Source organism: Perna viridis, chromosome 9 (genome assembly GCF_037379345.1).
Source record: "Perna viridis isolate PV_CMFRI_1.1 ecotype Kerala chromosome 9, ASM3737934v1, whole genome shotgun sequence".
NCBI lineage: Eukaryota > Metazoa > Mollusca > Bivalvia > Mytilida > Mytilidae > Perna > Perna viridis.
Genome location: NC_142453.1, coordinates 7,289,935 through 7,307,097, shown reverse-complemented (window position 1 = coordinate 7,307,097; position 17,163 = coordinate 7,289,935). Strand labels below are relative to the sequence as shown.

Genomic DNA, 17,163 nt, shown 5'->3' with positions numbered 1-17,163 from the left:
TGTTTGAAATTATGTTTAAAGAGTTTAAAAGACTTGTTTTTAACAGCTGTTGGGGTAAAAATTAGGCCATGAGAAAAAAAAGACCAATTTAACGAGGTATACTTTGGGTAAGGGACACAACTCTTAAAAATCACTGGAATGTTTGTATTCAGCATTTTACATCAATCTTATGTAAGCATCTAATTAACTTGGATTCATTTTATTCTGCTTCAAAGGAAAGCTAGAGAGGCTGTGGTGAAATTGAATATAATACAAACATATCACTGATTTCATGAGTTGTGCCCCTTACCCTAAATCTACCTCCTTAATTTTTTGTCTGATTTCAGATAACTCTTCTACTTTCATGTGTTATAGGGATCAAGGGCAAAGGTGTTTGATGAGCACTCTGAAAGCAGAATTTCTTTTAAATCAAATTGAATTTCAATTTGTGAAATATTAAGTCGAAATCAGTTTTTGTGTCAGCAATAAACCGGAATCCCCATGATTTAGTGTGTCAAAAACAATATTGTGTCCACATTTGCCACAAGTGAACAGAGTTCAACATGTTGATTCGAATGCTGTTCCATTTATGGTGAAGATCTTTAATCTCCTCTTAGAAACAGTTTTCATTAGTGTGCTCTGAACTGAGATTATATCTTGAATTAAAAATCTGCTGTATTGGCATACAATTAGAAAACCTCACATCTTATCGTAAGCTGTATAATGCAGTTGCTATTTGATGAAAAAATTGCTGATTTTATTATAAAAAATTTATTCTGTAAATAACATATAGTAACAATAAAAGAAGGCAGATAGAAACATGTTTTATATAACATGAATTGAAATGTAATACACCAAAAAAAAAGAAAAAAACAACTTTAAAAAATAAGAAATGTAAATTTCGGTATTAACAACTACCTTTTCTTAAGGAGGTAGACCTATGGTATGAGATGTAACTTGAAATCAATGATACGTTTGAATCATATTCAATTTAATTAAAGCCTATTAAGCTTTTATTTGAAACAGAATGAAATCAATCCAAGTTACTCTGATGCTTACATGAGATTGATGTGAAATGCTGAATACAAACATTCCAATGATTTGTAAGAGTTGTGTCCCTTACCCTAGGTCTACCTCCTTAATAAAATAAAATAAAAAAAAACAAATACTGTGAAAGTACTTTTATTAGTGGGTACCAAATTTCATGGTTTAGGGAAAACTTATTTGTTCATAGTTTCTTGAATTAGTGGATTTGACAACTCTACCATACAAACGAATAGGAAGTTTCCTTTTCGTTGGGAATCATATTTCAATGTTTACCCAACCAACGAATAAAGATACTTTCACAGTAATACAAAATAATATCTCCCAGTTAAAGTGAATCTACTAAGCACTTTTTAGTACAATTTAAAACAAAGCACCAAGTTATTGGACGGAAAACAGAACACCAGAAGAATATAGAGACAAAATCTGAGCCACAACAAAATATCTAAATTATAATGAAGCAGTGACTAACAATAATACAGATCACAAATTTACCATAACAACAGCATCTAGAAAAACTGAGAGCAAAGTCCATTTACAGATACCTCCCAACTCCACACTCCCCATCCCAATACAAATGTGGGCAAAAATTTAAACATTGTCAAAGTCATTGTATAGGTTGATTGATTGATCATTGGAGTTTAATGCCCAAGCAGCAATTATTTCCGCTATATTCAGGCGATACTGTGTAGAAAGTTGATTTACCTCAGTCTGAAATTAAATCTCAAAATGTGGCATACCTATATAAAGATATTGTTGAGTGGTTGTGATTAGTAGTTGCAGAGAAAACTGTAACAAAAAGTTGTTTATTGCCATTATGATGCCTCTTGCAAAATACATAAAATAAGGGGGAGAATAACCAAAAAATAGAAAGGAGAAATACGCAAACTTGCCCCAGCTAATACACAGGTATATCATGAGCTCCAATGAGTAGATGAGAATAGTGTTTACTATGGTTTGAGTAAGAAAACAGAATATTCATTACTCAATAGCAGATCAAGGGGTTGGGTGTAGAAGATTTGTACCCTCCTTTTTATTGGAAAATTGATCATTTTCTTGTGTAAAATTGAGAAAAAATTGCAAAAAATGTCCTGGCATCCCTGTTTTCTGAGGAATCCAACTGGCTCCCCTCCTTTCCGAAGTATCCGGATCCCTCCCTATTACCTATATAAATATCATTATTGCCTAGCAAAGGAATGTATGTGTACACTTGTAAGGTTCTTAATGCAGTAACCATTATATTCAGGGGTGAGATTTTGAAAATAAGGTTCCAGAAAAATAGGTTATTTCAGGCCATTCTTTGATCATTTTTAACTAACTTTTGCACAAAATAAACAAAATTTTACAACAAAAGGAGGAAAAACACGGAACACTCCATTCTTTTGATCCACCATTGTTAATTGATTTTTAAAACAAACATTTCATCCTGTACAATATGACATATGTATTTCTAAATCTTTAGCTTTTGAGTACATCTTATCACAGTTCTGGCAAGTAAAACTAGTTTTCCTGGAGTAGTGTTCCCCATCATCAGTGGGTGGTGACCGTTGTGGTTTTCCAGAGGTTGGCCTGGTTGGAACTAAAAAATAAAAATATTATATATTTTGTACATGTAAAAAGGGGAGACAATTAAGATGTTGCAACAAAAAGTTATATGCACATTGAACATTTATTCAAATGTTGTAGATTTGCATAATGTAAATGTATTGTATATTGCCTCAAGCATGAGTCTTTTTGTTCTTCAAGAAAACAAAAGCAGAGGCATTAATGGAAACAATATAAAAGTTTATGTTTTTTATTAGATTACATCCAAAACCCTTCCTGAACACCTTAGTTGACCCCAGTGTTAAGGTGGGCTCAGGCTTTCCCTTTCCTGTGTGCACTCATCTAATTAAATACAAATCCATATAAAATTCAGACACTGCATATACCAAAGTGATTCATGGTGAAGAAAAAACAAAGTGAACAAGTGATACTTTTTCATCCTACATACATGTGTATACTATATTTTCACATAACGATAATCCTTTCTGTATAAAAATCTGTGGCTTTCAGAAAAACATTCATTCATCTCCCACTAAAATCAACCAAATCTCAAAAGTGCAACAACCAAATAATAAACTAAGACCAGTTTTGTGGTCTGTAACCATTACTACATAAGAAATAAAAGTGATTTCTGTGGGTTTTTGACATGCATGAATCACCCCCTGCCTGATTTTTACAAAGACTGTTTTTAATTTTTGTCTGTTGTGCTTTTGGTTTTCCCAGCGATGTTTTGTCTACAAATTCCCCTTGTTTCTACCTTCAATATCTCTACAAATGTACTTCTTCCTAAGATTATGAAGATCGAACGTTCAAGATCAAAGTTTACTTCATAATAAATGTAATGTTTTTTATTTTAAATAACAGGTTTACACAATACACACATATCCTCTAACTTACATGTTTTAGTTTTTGGAGGTGAGTCTGACAGGTTGAGTTTTCCAGCTTTCTTCAGCTGTATATAAGCACTGATACTGCTGTTATTGATAGGAGTATAGACAGATTTTCCACTTCTAGGTCGGCCAGTTGTGTTCTCCTTCTTTTTAGCACTTGGAGGTCGACCTCGACCCACGACAAATTCATCAGCTGTTAATTTATTGTCTCTTTGTGTTGGTTGTGTCTTGACTGTATTAATGTACCTAGCTCTGTTTGTTACCGGTGCTGGACTGTTGTGATGGCCTGTCTGGTCTCCTGTTGTTGCGTTGTTGTTCTGGTTGCCGGAAGCAGGTCTGTTATACTCAGTTGTGTAAACAGAACTGAAATATATATTGTTCTGGTTATTCCACTTAAAAGATGAACTTGGTAATTGTCAGCCCTCTTTAGAATAATATGAAAATAAACTACAGCAAAAAAAAAATGGTTAACTTCAGGGAATTGACTTGGTCTTCCCTTGATTGAATATTCCTTACCTAGTGAATGTTTTAGGTAGTTAATGGGACAAGGAGATTTTAACTTTCTATTCCATAGGTACAGTAATTGAATCTAGGCATGTATGTCTGTATGTCAATTGATCAGTTAAACTTCAAAACCATAACTTTTAGTGTTAACAGTATAAAAAAACTTTACGTTTTATTGAAGTTTGTGCCATTACTGACCTATAGTAGATAAATGTCCATTGCTAGAAATTTCTGAAGAACATTTGATTGATTGAGTAGTCCCTACTTTGTACTGGACTGATATGCAGAGCTGTATTATTTATGTGCTAGCTAACAAAAGTCAACAGGAAGTCATGTTACACCTGACAGCCACATTATCCTGAATGTGAGCTAAACAGTTGCCAGTCCATCTCTTTTATATCCTATCCTGTACTTTGTGGAAAATTTAAGATTGTATGATGTGACCCTGCAGTGGATAGAACACAATATTTCTCATTTTTGAGGCAAGCATTGTACTGCTAGACCACTAAGACAATTTCTGTGCTGTTCCAAAGAGAATGACTTATAAAAAAAGTTTTTTTAATACTTTTGTACAATGATAACAACTGAAATTGACTGTAAGCTTATCAAAACGTAGACTACCAGAAACTAACCTGTCAGGCTGCCACACATGTTCATCTTCAGTTTCTTTCAGTCTGTTTAGATTCTCATGTGTCCACAGTTGTTTAGGGGCTGCCAACTATAATTAGACAGATTCAGTTAAACTTTAAGATGATTGTTTTCCCTTAAAAGTTTAATTTTTTAATTGTTGTGAAATTCAATCACTTCTTCAAGAAAAATGGAGTTCAGAAACTTTTAGTATTTGTCACTTTCATGAATTCACTTTGTTTCCTATGCATTAAATTTGTTAATATGCTCCCCTACCCCCCAAAAAATAACACTGACAGACAGACCAAAACCAATAAAAAATGAGCAATTATAAGTAAGCAATGAGGAGACTTATTCTTATCATTGCCAATTTTAACATCTAAGTGCAAGTACTTCGTAATATTGTGTCCAAAAAACTCACATGAACCTTACTTGCAGTTTAAGATGGAGTAGCTTTCTGCAATGTTTTAAAAAAAAAAATTAATTTGGAATCTAGCACCTTTAAACATATAGTCCTTTATGGAAGACCTAAAATCATTCAGCATGTGTATTTATACACAGTGTCAAATACAAAAAACATAAACCTGTTAAGTAGTTTTAGACGGACTTCCTTACTGAGTTAGGGGTATTTAAAACGTAACTCTAATATGATTTGAGGTAAAAAAAAAACTCAGTTGAACTTGTTAAGGGCAATGTCGCACGAAACAGGAATACGCAAGACTTCCTATGACACACACAGCATGACAATGTTATAAGTTCAAACAATCACTTCCTATTTCAAAATGCGTCACTTCCAACAGAAAGATTTAGAGTCGTTCATTTTTCGTAGCATCCACAATGTAGATTATACAGATATAAGATATCTCTGACTCTCCATCCTTGTAAGTGTCCAAACTAAAACACACAAACCTTATCAGCAGTTTTAGGCAGGCTGCCCTTCTGAAGTGACATAATTTTTGTAATGGAGTTCCTCAGCCCCTCATTCTGTTCTTCCAGAATTTGAATCCTCATAGCATTGGCCTTTACTTGATTCTCCATGTCAACAGCGATATCTCCTGTGCCTAGTAATATAAAAAAAATAATATATAGTGTGAAGTGGTTTATTTAACTGCCCATATGAATAAATAAATAACAGTGAAAAATGGCCATATTTAAAAGGTAAACAATATAATTAAAAACAAATGAACTACTGACAAAATGTGCTGATAAAGATCAGAAGCCAAGTTGACTTCTCTTGACTGGTGTAGACATTTGAAATTCTCCTCTCTTCTCACTTGGTGTCAGTCACCCCTGATGAATGCCATAAGGCCAAAACTTGATATCTATCAAGGTTGGTAGGATTATTAAGATAATTTTACTGAGATGATAGGACCATTTAGATAATTTACCAGTAAGATCAGGGTTGATAGGACCATATAGATAATTTACCAGGAAGATCAGGGTTGATAGAACCATTAAGATAATTTACCAGTAAGATCAGGGTTAATAGGACCATATGGATAATTTACAAGGATGAGGGTAGATAGGGCCATTTAGATAATTTACCAGGAAGATAAGAACTGGTAGGACCATTTAGATAATTTACAAGTAAGATCTGGGTTGATAGGACCATTTAGATAATTTACCAGTAAGATCTGGGTTGATCGGACCATTTAAATCAGGGTACTCAATCATTAGCCTCTCTCGTTCAGCAGCCTCTTCTATTTTTGTCTCTAAACTCTGTATGTTCTGTTGTAGACTGGTAATAGATTCTTCAAGTTCTGTCTTCTGTCCTGTGATAGTATCTATCTGGTTCTGTAAGAAAAACAAGTAAACTACAGAAACTCAGAAATTATTATTCCCTTCTGCAAAGAAGTAAGGCAGGAAGGAAGAACAGAAGTACGGAAGGAAGAAGAAATAGAAAGATGGACACCTATCACTATATATCCCCCACTTGATTGCAAAAGTCAGGTATAAAAATATAAAGTAGGAATTCTACACTTAGCATAACAAATTAGCAAGTCACATAGATTTCTTTTGTACAAAAATATGCAGGCATTTTGAAAAAGGGATAGAAATTCAGAGTCATCTTGATAGAGTATCTTCAAACTCTTTTTAAAAAAAAAAACAAGCATACATTTTTTTATAAACTTGATTTTCTGTCCTTTGATAACAATAACATTGTATTTTAAATATTTTTTAATGCATACCTTTTTGTTTGAATAATACCATATTTTTGGACTCAGCAGTTCCTATCTTTGTAATGGACTACATTTTGAATCATCTGGTCAATCATGATCATGATAGTGATCCAATGAAACAATCTATATCTAATCAGTCAAAAAGTTTGATAAACATGTGTTTTACACAATCATGTACCTGTTTTTCAGTGGTATCTCTCTGTAGCTGAGTAACTTGTTTCTTGGCAGCCTTTAGAGATTCTTCTATTTCTTCTTTTTCCTCTTCAAGAATGGCTACCTGGTCCTTCAGTTCTTGGTTCTCTCTATCTAATGAGTCCACTCTCTGTAGTAAGGAACCTTGCTTATTCTGTACGTTCTTAAAAGAAAAAAAAGGAAGAAGAGATCAAATATTAGTAATTTTCAATGAAAAAAGTAACTAATGTGAAAGTACTATTGTCTGTAGGGTACCAATTTTCGTGGTTTTCGTGGGTATGCCAAACCATGAAATTTGGTTCCCAACTAAAAGGACAGGCTTACAAGTGACTTTTTGTAAAAAATAAGGGCTATTTTTAGGGCCAAATTCTTAAAAAAATAAGTTAAATTTAGGATTTTTTAGGGCTTTTAACACAAAAATAAGGGATGACATTCTTTCTTTTTCAATCATAATACTAAAGGAAAAGCAAGTTACTTACCACTGGCTAAAGACAACAATATAAAAGCTATTTACCACCCCAGAAGATCATGTTAGTGGTCATCTACAGTTGTATTCAACAACTGCTAATAACCACCAAAATGTCTTCTGACGTGTTTATTTGATCATAATATTCATTTTTTGAAAGTATACTAAGGTAGATTCCATTAATACAAACAATATAAAGGAAAATTTCTATTTAAAAATTAAAAAATTCGAAATATACCGAATTTCTCAACAAAAATTTGGCTTTTTTAGGATTCTTCAGCTTTTATTGGAAAAATTTGGGCTGCTTTTGAATAAAAAGGAAAATAAGGGCTTGTTTGAAAGCCTGAAAGCCAAATTCCATTGAAGTGTATACTGAAAAACCACAAAACCATGAATTCAAGAATGCATGTGTTTCTTCCCCAATCCATGAAAATTGGTATCCACAAATACAAAGTACTTTCACAGTTATTTATTGACATGGATGCTTTTCAGGACAACTTGAGAATATTCTAGATGTTTTATCACCGCTGAGTTTAATAGCATTGAAAACATGATGCCATTCAAGGGTCAAGTCCAGTTAAATGTCTGCAATTCCAGTAATCAGCTAAATTTCTGGGATGTTATGTAAACATTTTGAGATTTCATATTCACTGTATTACCTGAAATTCATAGTACTTTTGCATTAAAATATTGAACCTTTGCAGGTTTTGTCTGCAATAATATTTTAAGAACTAGTCTGTCCGTCTGTCTGTCCATATGTTCATCCATCCAATGATTAAGTATTATGTACAATTTATTTACCATTTGAGCCAATAATGGCTTGTTATTCAGTAATAGTTGAGTGATATTTTCAAGCCTAGATAAAGCTCTTGCAAAAAAAACCAAAAAAAAACTAAAAAAAAAAAAAAAAACAAACAAACAAACCAAAAAAACTAAAAAAAAAAAAAACAAAAAAAAACTAAAAAAACAAAAAAAAAAACAAAAAAAACTAAAAACAAAAAAACAAAAACAAAAAAAAGAACAGGATATATGTTCAGGGTTGAGATCCCATGGGTATTAAAATGTTTCCATATTTTTCAGCAGATGTTACACCAGTTTCTATTTTATTGTACCTGACTGTGTTTAGATGCACTCCTACTTTTAGCCTGTTCCTTATTTAATTCTTTGGTTGACACTTCAAGTTTCTTTGATACATCTGATAATTTAGTCTGAAGCTGGTTGATGTCACCTTGAAGTTTGGATATTTCTGATGCATTGGCTTTGTTTTCTTTTAAATCTATCTCTAACACTGATTTTGTCTTCTCTGAAATATAAGAATATATGTGCAAACTGAGAAACAATTTCAATATAGTTATATCTCCCCAAATATTTATTGTAACAATAGTGTTTGTAACACATTTGGCATTGACATACAATGTAGCAAGAAATATTGCTACTCAAGTTTTTGAGACAAAAAACCTTGTGACTTGTGTCCAGAAGCTGTATTTTTGGTCCTATACTAAAACTAGATTACACTCACTTGCAATATTATGGGTCCCACTGACAAAACAGGACATACTTACCCTTCCAGAGCATCTGATGTCACTCCCATTTTTTGGCTTGAGTTCATACTGCTAATGCTTTAGTATTTTGTGTTACGTCTTATTTTCCTTATTTTCAGTTTTTATATTTAATCTAAATTGGGTATGGTGTGCAGCTGGAGCTGGAACCCCCCATTTTTCATACATTTTTCAGTGCAAATACATACCCATTCATATATTATACCACATGACATCAATTTGAATTTTAAAAGAGAAGATAAGAGAAGATACTAATTAAAGATTACTTGGTGATGATAGAAAAGCAATAAATTACATACTTAAATTGTAGAAAATTTATGACCCATTGATATAGTACAGCTAAGAAATGACAACCACTTCACATAGGAAAGTAGAAAATTTATGACCCAATCACATATTTCAACTCTAGAAAAACAGACCCATTCCAGCAGCACGTCAGTATATATACTAGTATATATGAAGTGACCCCCTCCCCACCCCTTGTGTTTGTATTGAACCTTATGCTAATACAAATACAATGTAAAATCAGATAATGCAAGTTGTAATACTTGACAGAACATTGTTTAAAGCATCATTTGCTGAGGTTGATATCTTGACTAGCAGAGATATTCTACATGTATGTACTTCCTTCAAAAAAACATTTTAGTAGTCATTTTTTATCATTTGAGCTTTATTTCATATCCATTTTGTACATCTTTTGCAAAGTTAATAGTAAATGTTACAAAATTAAAACACCCACTCTCTGCATTAAAAAGTAATCCAATTATTTCCAAATACAAAGTGTATATCATTTCTAACAGAACAGTTTTCAGCAATGTCTGTTTTAGACCCCCTACACATAAAAGACATCCCCAGACACTTGGTCTTTTTCACTATACTAAAAAAACTCAAAACCAGGCTACCTATTTCTATTAGTTTTTTTTCCTGTTGTTCCAAATGTATCTTCAATTTACTGACTTCTTTTTCCAAACTTTGTTTATCACTTAAAATTTCCTCCTTTTGTCTAGTTACCAAGGAAACTGTTTCATTATGACTTTTTTCCAAATCTTTCAATTTAATGTCGAATTGTTTTTGTAAAGCATATTGCACTTCTTTTTCTTTCCTCATATCACTGTCAAAATTTGAAACCCGCTTTTCCAACTGTCGACTTTTCTTTTCTAACTGTTCAACTTCCTCTTTCAAAGGATTTATTGAAGCCATTAAGCTATCCATGTGTTTAGTGATCTTGGCCAGATCTTTGTTCTGTTCTGATGCCCATCTTATCACATCGTTAGCAGATAGCCACTTCACTTCGGCAACCATTGGTCTAAATTTTTGCAATGAGGATGGAAGTTTTTGTGCTTGACACATATTGATTAATGTATCACCAGCACTTTTTAAAGATTTCTGTACCACATGGCATGCTTCACAAGGAACAAATGCAGTTTCAACAGTCTGTGTATTTTTACTACAAGCGTCTCTCGCAATTTCTTCCATTTTGATTGGGCTTAGATATCCAGTTGTCACATTTCCAAACTTGCTTGGCGTTACACCCTCACCAATCACTGATGTGTGAGATGCAGTGCTTGCAGTGCTTTGATTTGATATATCTTCTGATAATTTCTTCATATTTGCTTCTAAGTCAGCCATCTTTCTATTCTTGGTTTTTATCTATAAAAAAACACCTTATACTTAGAATACTGTAAATGGATAAAGTTTCATGGTTGCTAATTTTCACAGATTCTGTCAAGTGAGTATATTCAAGGATATTAACAATGATCAATTTGGCAGTTTTAATGAATGATAAGCGTTTCAAAGTGTTAGAAGTCAATTTCGTTAGTACTGTTTTTCCTGACCATTTGCCTACCGCATAATAACAGAAATTAAAATATTCACCTATTGTACATTCATAACTCATTCAGATGTTTTCATAAGGAAGACACCATTTGATTTTTATGGGTGTGCTAGGATGAAATTTTCTATCCTGCTTTTTCATTTTGAGAAAATATAGGTGCTGGCATATTTGTTGTTTGGCACAAATCACCTAAATTGAAAAAAATATATATAAACAATGAAATGTTAGGACAATAAGATATCAAGCATTTTTATTTTTTCTTTATGGCCTGTCCTGCCTTTTTATTTCAGGAAAATTTTGATCATATAAATCATTTGAGTGCCTTTGAACCTCCGAAAGCATCATAATTTCAGATTTTGCTTTGATTCTTGTTTGTCAGGGCACTAAACTATTAACAAATTGATGACTTGTATTTACTAAAAAAAATATTCCAAAGCTAAAGTCGTGACAATAAATTTTCTAGGCCTATATTCACAAATGATGCATATACATGCAGAAATCCTAAATGTGCAGTAAGTGACGAATGAATGAATCACATTAAACTTGTTTTTTGTCACATATAAGAAAAACAATGGAGCTGCTTCTATAAAAAAATGTGTGACTGAGGTTGTTTAACATTCTTCCGCATGTACTGCAGCATATTTCATTGTAATTGTGGAAACATATTAAATTAACTGATTTATTGACTAATTGTTGTCTGAGGTCAAAATTTCCTCTTATGGCATCACAACCCATGAAGGGAGACCTAGCCCATTCATCCACCAGAGGTTAACACTGAAACAGCTGTATTGGCTGAGCATCTGACAACTTCCCAGAATTCAAAGTATTCTATATAGTTTTCTTTTATGTAAAGCTCAGTTCTGCCTTAGACCTGTTCTTTATAACATGCAAGTCAAGCATGGGTCTTAAATCTGCTCTACATGTGTGACTGCATGATAACTTACATCCGATATAGTTTGTTGTACAGTGACTAATAACTTACATCTGACACAGTTTGTTGTACAGTGACTGATAACTTACATTTGACACAGTTTGTTGTACAGTGACTGATAACTAACATCCGACATAGTTTGTTGTACAACTTACATCTGATATAGTTTGTTCACAGTGACTGATAAATAACATCCGACATAGTTTGTTGTACAATGATAGAAAACTTACATATGACACAGTTTGCTGTACAGTGACTGATAACTTACATCTGACATAGATTGTTGTACAACTTATATCTGATATAGTTTGTTGTACAGTGACTAATAACTTACATCTGACACAGTTTGTTGTACAGTGACTGATAACTTACATCTGATATAGTTTGTTGTACAGTGATAGTAATCTTACATGTGACATAGCTTGTTGTACAGTGACTGATAACTTACATCTGACAGTTGTTTGTACAGTGACTGACAATTTACATCTGACATAGTTTGTTGTACAGTGACTGATAACTTACATCTGACATAGTTTGTTGTACAAGTGTATGTAACTGTATCTGTTTATTACAGTACTGTTTTACAGCAAGTCCTACAGAGGAGCTATTAGCCTCAGTTGTCTCCCCTCCTGCTTTATTTAACATTGTCTTTGTGAAGGCTGATAGAGTCTGGATTAAGTAGATGAACCTAAAAATGAAAAAAATATTATGTTTTAAGTTATTTATTTTCCCTATTTTCATTACAGAAAACTGCAAAAAATAGTACACGGGAAATTGATTTTTATCACAATATAATGCATATAATTTTTTTTAATCTGCGAAAATCTATACCTGCAAATATGCTCACTTGACAGAATCCACGAAAATTAGCAAACATGAAAATAAATATGTTTACAGTAACTTTTTCTCCTCTGTAAAATGAACATTTCTGTCAACAATAGTGAGTACATTTGTCGCTTTCTTAGTTTCTTTTACTCATGATATTACTCATAGAAATTCCATTTCTGCACCCAATGGCAGTAATGAGTAATTACTAGGCAAAGTAAAAACATTTAATTAGTAACAATTCATATTTTGTCATATATGTACTGTGTAGTTCAGAAGACAATGTTTTGATGGAAAACATGGTGAAAAAAGGGAATTCTAAAATGACTTACTTAAAAGGCTTTGAGACCACAACTGTGGTTGATATTCGATTGCTACATGAGCAGAACGTGACTTATTGGGCATGGCTTGTGTGTGTGTAAATTACTGCCTACCTTTATCATGTAAACAAACACACGACACATTCCGATATGTATTAGCTGTTTTCATTCATTTCATTACTGAGAATGAACATCAAATTCGTATTTAATGAAAATAGAAAACGTAATGTTTTAGAAAAGTTATATTATATTCCGTAAAAATCACTTACACATGTACAAGGTAGCACATGCCATGTGCAAAACCATATATGGAAACAAACAATAACAATCGCCAATGAATGAAACATTGTACTTGTCCATGTGTGAACACTGTGACCTTTTAATGCAAACGACAATTGCCATATCTAACAATTATATAACTGAATTTAAGAGTTATGTCCCTTACCCTAGGCCTACATTGTACCTCCTAAATACCAATCCATATAAAATTCAGTCACTACAAATAGCAGTGGTAAATGAAGGTACAGAAAAAACCACCAATAGAATGAGGATTTTTCATTCTACAAAATGCACATATGTGTACACATCCTCCCCCCGGCTGAAAAATGTCAGTTCAAGACTAATTATGTTGTCTGTAACTACTTATGAAAAAATAAAAGTGAATTCGGTGGGTTTTTTTTATGTTCATAAATCACCTCATGCATGACATTTATAAAGACTGCTACATAAATACTTACCTGTCAATAACCAACTCATACAAGGCTATATGAGCAACTTGACTTCCTTCTTGGTCCTCCTCATCATAATCATACAGTTCAAGCAAGTAATTAACATCAACTTCTCCTGAATTCTTGTCAGGGAACTTCCATGATGGTTGCTCAACTGGACCAACTCTTGACACAATGTCTCCTATTGCCCACTGTAAATCTTTTATGTCATTACGCAGACTTTCAATAATCAGCTCATTGCCAAGAATTTCCGCCATTATGACTCTTTTTCTGAAAAAAAAAATTCAACAGATATGAAAAGAAATATAGAAAAAAACCTACCTAACCTTGGGGTTTAAATTAAATGTAGATATACAATGCAGGTCCAAGGTCTGGACACCCCACTTCTGACCCAGAATTTTTCAAGTTTCAATTTCATAGTTCCTGGACTTTCAGTAGATTAAATTGAAACTCTACTGATGACATTTAGTTAACATCAGCCTCAGGTGGACATTTTGATTTGAAATCTATGAATTAAAAGGACCTTCAATTCTAATTTATGCTTAAAAACAGTTTGTTTTATCGAAGTCTTTGCAGCATTTGAGACTATATGGTGTTTTCATGCTCTTGAATGCATACATGCATGATCGACTTAGGCATAAACAGAAGCTAGTCAGCAGCATGGCCACCACAAATATAGTTATTAATACAATGTAATACATTTTGTACATACAATTAAATGTACAAAGATGTTGTTAAAATGTTCATGAAATAACAATCAGAGACTAATGATTGGGTTGAAGTAAAGGTGAACCTGTGCAGTAAAAAAAATAGTACAATGAAAAAATAAAATAACATGAATATGTCTACATACATGAACAAAAAATGTTCCTACCCTAAATTTTTAGGTTCATCATAACGTTTTGCCAAATACATATACTTATATGGCCTCAAATTTACTACAAATTCACTCTGACTACAGATAAACCTGTGTATTGAGAACTTTTCTAAGGCATAGCATGCCCTAGATATGAAAAAAAAAAAATACACCGAATTTATGTAAAATTACATGTATATATAAAACTTATTCAACTTATGCTGTTTATTTTTTTATTAATTTTTGTAGAGAGTGCCAAAATAAATTAAGTTGAGATATCGTTTTGAGATGTTCCCTACCTATTAAAGATAAATTCTATTCGCATGACATCTGGTAAATAGAAGGACAAAAGCCGCCTACATATCGTATACACCGTAGGTGATTTAAACTTATAAATAAATGGACCATATCAAGTGAATCTCAGGTGTTGGGGTTACTTTATTTTGGTACTCTCTACGAAGATTAAAAAAAAAAAAAACAACCAAAAAAACCCCAAAAAACAGTACAAGTAAGGTCAGTTTACGATATTATTTTACATAATATTGACGTTACATTCTCATATCTAGGGCATGCTATGCTTTAACAATTTTCTAGATACACCAGTTTGTCTGTAGTCAAGAGTAAATTTTACGGTAAAATTGAGGCCATATTTGTCAAAAGGTTATGATGTACCATTAACAATGTAACCATAAATGGCCATAGTGTACTTTGGGAGGCTCTGGTATGTCTTCTAAAACTTTAAAAGAGAAGGGACACACTGTTTTTCTTTTTTCACTTTAGGGGAATTTCATTAATAATGTTCAATGTGTCTTCCATGTCATGTATATACACGTAGGTTGTTGGTCCTTAAAATACACTAAGGCATTATTGGGATCATTAAATTTACTGTAGGCATACATGTTAACCTAGTCAAACCTACATGTAATTGTGGGAGATCTCGTGCAATCCATCATAAAACTGAGGGAGATTTTGCATGACAACATTATCGACATATTTTGTTATGTTATAAATTAACTAAAACAAAGGATTTGAAATATTTTTTTCAAATAAATATATGATACATACAAATGAATCAACAAAATGAATTATACATGTATTAACAGAAGTGATGATTGGTATGGCATAAAATAGACTTTGCCCTGTTCCAATGTTCACCACTGGCATGTCAATGGATCTGATTTTGATGGACCTGCTTCCATCTTTAAAAATGCGAACAAGAGTAGCAAAGAACGTTTTGGCACCCCTACCATTGCTTTCATCACATAAAATACTGAATGGTTTCTGTTTACAGTTTTTAATCACTCTGCGTTTGTAGCCTCAAGACTTGGTACGATAACCTGCTTTATTATTTGGGTGCATTTAGTCCTTTTATATTAAAATTTCTCAGCAATTTTATTGTCAGGGAATGTTTTTTTTTCACAGTCATAAAATGATCAGCCACAGGGATCAGCAAGTTGTGTTCGGCCACAATGTTCGTAAATTCTTGACATAACTATCCATTCTAAATTGTAAATCATGCTATTTGTCGATATGAACAAAGATAATTCAAGAGAGACTTGTATGTCAACCAGCTGTTCCAACCTTTTTGACGACAAAACACTCTCGCGACCCATGCAGTTGTTGACTATCACCATCTTCCAGTACGAAAGTAGACTCCGCAAGGAGTGTGGAACCTCCTGGAAATTGCTGTGCTATATACATGAAATGGGGGTTGGAAATTTAGTGTTAAAAGATAAGTTCGCAATTCATTGCAATTAATGTTAAAATGTATAACAGAAGTCAAACATATTTTACATTATGTACAATGGTTGGGGTTATTTGATTTTATTATTGAGCTAGATAACGTCCTTCAAATGTTATCATGGCAATACCACTTTTGAAGGACTCTAGGGAAGGTGACATACATATAGATTCTTGGAGATTTTTCCAATCTGTTGTAGTGTTTGGGTAGAAGGAATACTTATAGAATTCTTTGTTTGTGTAAACTTGCCTAAATTTATGTTGGCCTCTAATGAGCCTATCTGATTGTGTGAGCACATCATTTGTAACTTCCACTAACCCCCCATGTATCTTATAAAGTAAAACAAGCCTTGCTTTTGTTCTGCGAGATTGAAGATTGTATGCCTTAAGGGACTCTCAAAAATAGCGTCTTGTGTGTGTTCCATGTCATATATGCAGGCTGTGGGTCCCCTAAAGTACACTGAGGCATTATTTTGACTATCATAAATTTATGGGCTGGGTCCCCTAAAGTATACTTAGGAAATTTTGAGTTCCCTAAAGTAAATGAAGGCCCTTTAACAGACATATTTTTCTTGGCCTAATAGAATACTTGATTTTTCTTTTTATATTGGGCATGTTTCAGGTTACAACTGTCTCAAATTTAATACTTTTATTGTCCATTTCCAAAAGTATTATTTTCAAGGGAGTCAATTTACTACAGTAAAACTGACATTTGATCTGTTGTGTTGATTTATTGCATTTCAAATCCCATTCATTCAAATTTCGTCCTTGAACCCAGTCTAGCCTACCCAAGCACAAACCAAAGCAATCAATAAAATGTCTTACAATCAGTTAATTACGGTAATTGTGACTAAATATTATGGTGAAACAAAATCAGTGGAATGGTGTGGAATGTTGTCCTCCATGTTGTTTATAAATTTTAGTTTTAGGGGTTTTCCTTCAA

At 32.9% G+C, this 17,163-nt stretch overlaps 1 protein-coding gene across 2 annotated transcripts; it reads right to left on the bottom strand.

The window, feature by feature from the left end:
* Window positions 1–695: 695 nt before the first annotated feature.
* LOC148606511 (coiled-coil domain-containing protein 157-like) lies at window positions 696–17,149 on the bottom strand. Of its 2 annotated transcripts, XM_088543830.1 has the most exons (11): window positions 17,046–17,149; window positions 13,634–13,894; window positions 12,274–12,439; window positions 9,889–10,636; window positions 8,540–8,730; window positions 6,948–7,124; window positions 6,215–6,383; window positions 5,499–5,650; window positions 4,595–4,680; window positions 3,466–3,821; window positions 697–2,602 (listed from the first exon to the last, which is right to left on the bottom strand). In XM_088543830.1, the coding sequence occupies exons 2-11, from the start codon at window positions 13,879–13,881 to the stop codon at window positions 2,445–2,447; spliced, it is 2,451 nt and encodes an 816-aa protein (XP_088399956.1). In that variant the 5' UTR covers window positions 13,882–13,894; window positions 17,046–17,149; the 3' UTR covers window positions 697–2,444. The 2 variants fall into 2 exon arrangements, with proteins under 2 accessions (XP_088399957.1, XP_088399956.1); XM_088543831.1 differs by lacking the exons at window positions 12,274–12,439; window positions 13,634–13,894; window positions 17,046–17,149 and adding an exon at window positions 12,236–12,251 and having other exon boundaries at window positions 696–2,602.
* Window positions 17,150–17,163: the final 14 nt, after the last annotated feature.